Source organism: Lipotes vexillifer, unplaced genomic scaffold (genome assembly GCF_000442215.2).
Source record: "Lipotes vexillifer unplaced genomic scaffold, Lipotes_vexillifer_v1.1 scaffold131, whole genome shotgun sequence".
Taxonomy (NCBI): Eukaryota; Metazoa; Chordata; class Mammalia; order Artiodactyla; family Lipotidae; genus Lipotes; species Lipotes vexillifer.
The window spans coordinates 1466104-1473904 of record NW_006782866.1 but is presented as its reverse complement, the minus strand read 5'-3'; the positions used below and the strand labels follow the sequence as shown (position 1 = coordinate 1473904).

Genomic DNA, 7801 nt, shown 5'->3' with positions numbered 1-7801 from the left:
ACAAAAAAAAAAAAAAAAAAAAAAAAAAAAAAGACAAAACACACCCAGGCTTGAGTTGGGAGGCATTTGTGTGTGCATGCTTCCTTGTCTTTCTTCACCGCAAATATAAGGGGATAAATCAGCTGATGAGGGCCGTAAGTAGAGAAGCAAGTTCAATGTAATTTCTGGGGAAACAACCAGCTCACCGGAAACCTATGAAAATCATCATGATGGGTGGGTCACTGGGTCACCGGCTGGAGCTGGGGGAATCTCGCTAGGTCACCGGAAGGCGGGGCTGTGAACACTTTCTAGGCCCACACCATCCCTGGCCCTCACCTGGTGCTGAATATACACCATAGGGGCTGGAAGAGCATACCCCACCAGGGACCCCCTCTTTACTCCCCTCCTGTGTGTGGGCTCAGGCCCGCGATAGAGGATGGTTCACGCCGTTTGATGATGTTACAGGTGTGGCTCTGTAAGGGCCTGGAGGCCCAGTGCCAACAGGGCCGCAGCAGGGACCTGCCTCTACCACCTATATCTTCTTGATCTTAGGGACTCAGATGCTTAACAGCGATCAGATGTGCCGACGCCTGGCAGCTTCCAGGAGGTGGATCCCAGCTCCGTGCTAAGCCCTAAACCAGGGAGCAGCCCCGGCTGGGCCAGTTACCTTTTTACACAGAACAACTCCTTTTCCTAGGTGCATGCCTGACATTGACAAGTAAGCAAGACCTTTGCTCAGTCCTAGGAGGCCCCCTGGGATGTGGCAGTGGGATGGGGTGGGGAGAGGGGCCCACCCAGTGCCTCAGGCTTTGGCACAGCCTTAGGAGCAGCCGGGACACCTAGTGCCCAGTGTGTCAGAGTTGGTGGCATATAAACTGGGAGTGAGTTTTTGTTTAAAGGGGGAGGGAGCTTAACCAAAACAATTCAAACAAAGAAACAAAAAAATCAATTTAGTCAATTTTTTTTAAAAAAAAGATCTTAAAGCAAGAGTTTACCAAAATGTAGATGTAATTTTCTATAATTTTGTCATTTAAAACTAGTATTGATTTCCCAAACAAAGGCAGTCAGGGGCACAATCAGATTGGGAATTAAACCCAGCAGAGATCTAGACATGGCTTTGGTGGTGTTGGGACGCTTGACAAGGCCTGGAAGTTGCTCGAAGGGATAAAGATAGAGAGCAGGCTGGATGAGCATGGCTGGTTGGAGTCCTTGCTCTGCTAAGACTCTGCTTTGCAGGTGTCCCCACCCCTCAACTCTGCCATCTCAAGTGGTTGTAAGTAGGGAGGCTGAGAAGTCATGCCCGAGATCCACACCTCCTAGACCATCTACTCCCCTTTCAAAGGAGGCCTGGATGCCCAGCAGGGCAGACCACCTGTTGAGTATCCTCTTGCCCGCACCCAGATCCAGGGCTCGCTGGCCCCCCTCTCCATTCAGCGGGAGGAGAGGCCCGGCTGACTGGACCTGGAGGGGATAGACAAGCCTGGGGCAGATAAGCCCCACCAGCCTCAGCCTCCCACTCCCCTTCTCATCCCAGCTGGCCAGATCCCTTAGACAGTCGTCAGGAGTGAGGCTGGTTTGCTGGAGCCCTTTGCACTGACCCTCCGGCCAGCGCCCAACCTAAAACCACATCCTGGTGTCCTCCTTCCCCTGGCTCTGTTCTCGAGGATCTGCCTTGGAGCTCCCCTGAATGAAAACTGCCCTGGGCTCGGGGAAGGGGGGTTAAATGAAGGCCAAGGCCGGAGGTGCTCTTTCTTGGGACCTCACAGAACCAACATTCAGCTGGCTCAGGATGGTCTGGGCGTGGCTCCTGGGCCTTACCTCATGCCCCTGAGCTGCTCTCACCCCGCGGCATGGCAGTAGATATTTTCCGGAGTGGGGATGGGGAACACAGACAGCTCATGTTCTGACTGTCCTCGCTGGTGGAAATGGAGAATGCCCCCAGAGGGACTGTTCTAAGGCAGCCCTAAGAGGAGCAGAGGATGCCTGCTCATTCTGCACGTGGCCTGGCCTTGGGTCGGAGGGGAGAATGGCCCAGGGCTCGGGCTGAAGGCGGAAGGCCCTGGACTTTGCAGGCTCTCCCCTCCCCTCCGCTTCCTACGTACTCACGTTTCCCCGCCTTCCTTGTCCTGCCCTCCACCTTCCCCTCTGCCTCCTTGGGCTGAGGCCAGGCTGCCTTTGGCAGGGAGCCTGGATTGAAACCAGTGAGAGACTGCTGGGGAGCACGGAAGCCAGGAACCAGACTCCTGTCCGTGCCGTGGTAGTGACGGTACAGGAAGCACAGATGCGGGCGCGCAGGAGCGTGTGGGCAGCAGGACTTACCTTTGGGGTGCCCGGGGTCGGTGAACTCATACTTCCCCACGCCAATGGTCCGTAGCATCTGCAGCCCGTGGGCCGAGTCTGACGTGGGGGGCCCATTGGTGGTAGGGGCACCGCTGGGGAGAGTGGCAGACGGCTGGGCCGGCGGCGGCGGAGGCAGCAGAGGCCCTGCCATGTGGCCATTGCCCACAGTGGTGGGTCCTGGGCGGGCCACCTGCCCGACGCCGGGCAGCGTGGAAACAGCCAGGGGCTGCGGGCTGGCATACAGGGCCTGGGCGGGCATGTTGACCACCACGCTGCTCAGTGGCTGAGAGGGCGGCTGTGGGAGTGAGTAGTGGCCTGGCATCAGCGGGAGCTGGGGCCCCACGTGGGGAGGCAGTGAAGGGGTCACCCCAATGACCGGTGCCTGGACGTTCACAGCCGGGCTGAAGGTGGGAGGCTGGGCCACTCCGTAGGAGTGTGCGATCAGGGCAGACTGGCTCCCGGCGGCCACTGTGGTCACCCACGGCCCTGTGCCTGCAAGGGAGATGGAAGAGATGTCACCCGCCAGTTACATCTTCACTCAACAAACACCAACTGCCCCCGGCCCTGGGCCGAGTGCTGGCGTCACAGAGGTGAACAAAAGGCCTGTGTCTGAGAGCTCACGTACTAAGAATCCGTGGTTACAGTGGCACAAAATAAGTGCTTTAGGAGTAGATAAACATGGCTTTGGGGTCTCAGAGGGGGGACCATAACCTGCCAGGGAGAGGCTGAGAAGCAGCAAAGTAGAGAGGAGAAAGTAGAGACCTTCCAAGAGACCTGGATCCACATCTTGGCTCTGCCACTTACTACCTAAGAACCCTAGGCAGGTTGCTTATCATCTTTGAGACTCATTCTTTCTATCTGTCAAATGGAACTAGCAACACCCACCTCATAGGTCTCCCGGGAAGAACTGAATGATGAAGATGTATTTGACAAAAACTCCCCAGATTAGCAGAATGTCTGGCATGCGTTACATGTTCCATAGATGTGGGTGTTTTTCCTTCCTTTCTGGAGAATCACTGTCTGAGAAAGGTGGGGAGAAATCTGGATTGTGAAGATAGTAGGTGTTCGCTGGGCAAACGGAGAGGGCCAGAGCCTGGAGCCCTGCAAAGGTTCTGTGGCGCAGGAAGGGAGAGCCAGGGGTGGGGGCAGTGGGGGCGGCTGGCAGGAGCTGCTCTCACGGCCTTGCTGGGGGGCCAGGGTTTGTCCTAAGCAACCTCTGCATGGCTAGCCCTGGGGGAAACAAGAGAAGTCCATTTTGGCTGAACAAAGGGGTCAGTCACACCTCCTGAGACCCCAGTTTAAGATGCAAAGCCAGCTGTGCCCAGATCAGGCAGAGCAGGGCCCTCTGAGCTCAGCTGACATGGAGGTGACCCAAGTGGGCTTGTGAGTGAAGCTGGAAGATGCTGTGACTGGGAAGGTCAATCTGGGTCACCTCTGATGAATAAGTCTGGGTCTAGAGCTCGCTCACAGAAGTACAATTTCGAGGCAGGGCAGGAGCCAGGATGGTGGGGTGACTCCCTAACCACCAGTGGGTTCTGTCTCTGAGGAGTTGTCCAAAGGGGGAGCCACTTGGCATGGTGGTGGAGAGCCAGGCTTGGCTTGGCATATTAGTCCCGGGTCTGCCCTCACTAGCTGAGTGACCTTAGGGCAAAGCCTTCCCCGAGTAGTTTCCTCATCTGCAGTGGGACAATAATGCCAACTTCGTAGTGTTGCTGTGAGCAGTGAGATGACACACAGAACAAGGCACATAGCAGATGTGCAACAGATAGTTTTGATTTCGATTATGAGAGAGGCTGGAGAAAACTAGAGGCCTACAGATGTCAGTAAAGCAGTGCCAGCAAAATTATAGAACTGGCTGCTAAGGGGGATTGTCCCCAAGCCTGAAGAATGGGAGGTGGCATCAGTGTGAGCTAGCCTGGTGTCTTAAGCACAAGGCATGCCATCTGGAGCTCAGTCCTCTGCAGGACTGGCCAGGGAGCCTGGAAAAATGCATCAGAACTTAGAGTACAGCTGGCGAGCTCTCAGATAACTCTGAGGTGAACATATAGAGAGGTAGGGCCACAGAGGTGATTGCTTCGTGAGCCAGGGAATGGCCCAGAGGATAAAGGAGACATAAAGGGAGGTCTCTAGTGACATGCTCACCATTTTTTATCAATGATTTGGATGACAATATGGAAGACGTATAACCAAGTCTGCAGGAGACATCATATTGGGAAGGTTGGGTAAAGGTCAGTAATAAAAGCAGGCATCTAAAAGATGTGAGTTATACAGGAAGACATTGACAAGGTCTTGCCCTTGGATCCCCACACCCAGCCGCTTAAGCCAGATTGTGAGGAGATGGACAGGGGTCAGAGTAGCCACCTTGACTGTCTTGAGGTCTTACTGTTGAGACAGCATGCGATGTGGCTACCAGCAGAGCAGAAGTGATGTGAGGCTGCAATGATCAAGGTAGAGGGGCTGAATGAAGGAGGTGCTACAGACCACTCGTGGGTTCTTTGTTTTGGGTTCTGGGCACTGAAGGATGCAGAAAGAGGAACAATTCCCAAGAAGGTAAAGGGACTGGAAGCCATGGGCTTGAGGGTATGGCTGAAGTCTTGGGGGTGTTCGTCCTGCAGAAGACTTGGAGAGGGGATGAGCAGGGGTCTTCAGATATCTGTAGGGCTATGGTGTGGATGGCCAAGCCCACGTGTTCTATGATCCCAAGGGGAGGTCTGGGATCCAAGGGAGATAGCAGGGAAGGTTTTTGTTATGGTCAGAGCCGTGTAAGAAGGCCTCTGGTGCTGTAGAAGGTGGTAAACCCCCAGTCCCCGGGGCGGGGGAGCTTCTCAGTTCTCATGTAACTGTTGGCAAGGCAAGACCTCACTGGAACGGGTGATTTTGGAAATTTATGAATCAGAACTGAGGTTTAGGAATGACTAACTATTCAAAATAACTCGAAGCAGATTCAGAGTCACTCCTGTAATGTCACCCTCACTCCCTTGTCCTTCCCAATATTTTCTTGAGAAAGGGATAGAGGCACAGCTACTGCCCAGGGAATTACACAGTCACGCCCCACTGCCCCACCCCCGTCCCCCTGCCCCCAGTGCAGCCTGAGTTCTGGGCTGCTGCAGGCCGTGGGTCAGGACCTGCTGAGGAGCTGGGGCACCCAGGAGGTCTCAGACACTTCTCGCCCTCCCCTCCAGCTCCCAGTGTAGGTGGCTCTGTCTGCCTTGGAGTACACACCTGGATTGTCGCTCTCCCTCATCTGTTTGGAGGGCGGCTCATCGGTGTCCCAAGGCGTGGACTGGTTGATGGGCGTCTGCCCCCACCGGATGCTGGTGGTGAGTCCCTGGGACTGATTGTCTGCTTTGGAGATGCCGGGGGCCTGGGGAGAAGCAGAGCAGGAGGGTGAGCACAGCCTGGCAACGGTCCTGCCCTGGCGCCCATCCCCCACGGTACTCCTGCTGCCTGAGCCACGGGGCCAGAGGCAGAGACCTGGCCCTGCACCCAGTACCACGGGCGAATCGCAGGGCGTTTTGGTGCAGTAGCAGCAGCCGTGGCTAGAATCCCGCCTCCAGGGACACCCAACCTAACCCAGTGCCTCCTCCACCACCCACTCTACCTGAGCCATCAAAACGGAACGAGCGCTCTGTGCTATGAGAAATGACATCACCCCAGTCCTTGGGTCATTAATAAGCTACAACAATATGCGTGGGCATGTGCTGAGCACCAACTGTATACTCAGCCCAGGCCCAGTACCACCATGTGCCCAGCCCTTTGACATGTGAGACGACGGCTCTCCAAAGCATTACCATCGGGCCCCATCCTGCTTCCACACCAGCCTCCGAGGCCCCAGACCTCCCACTCCACAGAGGAGATGTGGGAGGGGGTGGACTTGGGCCCCTGGGAGGACAGCGCAGGTCCTGCTGCAGGGCTGGAAGGCAGGGAGCATCTTCAATGGGACCTTCTGCTCCTCCCTGCAGGAAGCAGGCAGGCTCTCTGCTCCAGGATCTCACTTGCTAGTTTAGATACTCAATGAGAAAAACAAACCTCAGGGCGAAAACAAACATTAGGACAGCACTGGTCTCCCTGAGCTACCACCTTACCATGGAATATTATATAGGCAATAAAAATCATGTTTACTGGGCTTCCCTGGTGGGACAGTGGTGAAGAATCCACCTGCCAATGCAGGCGACACGGGTTCGAGCCCTGGTCTGGGAAGATCCCACATCATGCGGAGCAGCTAAGCCCGTGTGCCACAACTGCTGAGCCTGTGCGCCTAGAGCCCGTGCTCCGCAACAAGGGAAGCCACCTCAATGAGAAGCCCGCGCACCGCAAAGAAGAGTAACCCCCGCTCACCGCAACTAGAGAAAAACCTGCGCGCAGCAACAAAGACCCAACACAGCCAAAAGTAAAATAAATAAAAAGAAAATGTCTTTGGAGATTAAGACTTGTTTAAAGAAAAGAATCATGTTTACTAAGAATTCCTAATGAGGTGGCAAAATGCTTACGCTATAATGTTAAATGAGAAAAGCAGGACATAAAATGACACGCGTATAAACTTATCATGTAAAATAATATGTCAGAAAGGAAATGTCATTCTTGGGTGAAGGGATTAAGGGAAACTTTTATTCTTTTTGTCTATACTTCTCTGGACTTGCCAAATTTTCTACTGTGGCCATTACCATTATTTATAACATTATAATATTTAAAAAAAAAAAAAAAAAAAAAAAAAAATCCCCAAAACACATTGGAGGGCCTGGTACTGGGATAACTGGGATGTGAGGGGGTGAGAGTCTCAAGAGAGATGGTTCCAGGAGCAGTGACCACAGCTTGCAGGAGTGTAGCCAGAGCCCAGGTTTGGGGACAGTCAGAGAAGGGCAAAGGAGCCTCCAGGGTCATCTGCAGGCCTCTCTCAGGGGAGGCCACTGTGCTCTTGCCTCCTATTGGAAGCTAAGTCAGTGACCCAGCTGGTGGGGGGCAGCAGCCCTTTCTGGGCATCTCTGAGCAGCGGGACTCCTTACCAGGCTGGCTGGAGAGTACTGGCAGGCGGGAAGGGGTTTGGACTTACTGGGGCTTTGATGCCTTACACAGATGACAAACAGTGCCTGCATCAGGGCCTGCTGGGAGAAGCGGGAGCGCATCCTATTAGCACCATAAGCTGTGCTGAGCTAATTGCATTAGGCTGTACTTTATCTCTGGCCTGCATTTCAGATGCTTCGCTTCTGTGAACAGCGCAGGAAACAAAGGAAAAGCATGAATCTCCTGAGGAAAGAACAATTCTGTGGACAAGCTTCCTTATCAGAGGCCTCTGCCCCACTTCTGTCTGTGGGACAGATGAGACAGGGTAGGCGGGGAGGTTGGGGATTTAGCCACACTCACCAATAGTCTTAGGGAACTTAGGAAACAAAAGCGTGGCTTGTACAGTGTTCTCTAAATAGATAGCTTGGGGCTTCCCTGGTGGCGCAGTGGTTGAGAGTCCGCCTGCCAATGCAGGGGATAC

At 54.3% G+C, this 7801-nt stretch overlaps 1 protein-coding gene across 1 annotated transcript in view; it reads right to left on the bottom strand.

Moving 5' to 3' along the window:
• The window catches only part of KLHL29 (kelch like family member 29), a 320144-nt gene that overhangs the window by 64071 nt on the left and 248272 nt on the right, over positions 1-7801 (bottom strand). Inside the window, exons 4-5 of the mRNA XM_007455490.1 lie at positions 5542-5683; positions 2299-2811 (exon numbers count right to left, since the gene is read on the bottom strand). Of these exons, the coding sequence (XP_007455552.1) occupies positions 2299-2811; positions 5542-5683 (655 nt within the window). The remainder of the gene's footprint in view (positions 1-2298; positions 2812-5541; positions 5684-7801) is intronic.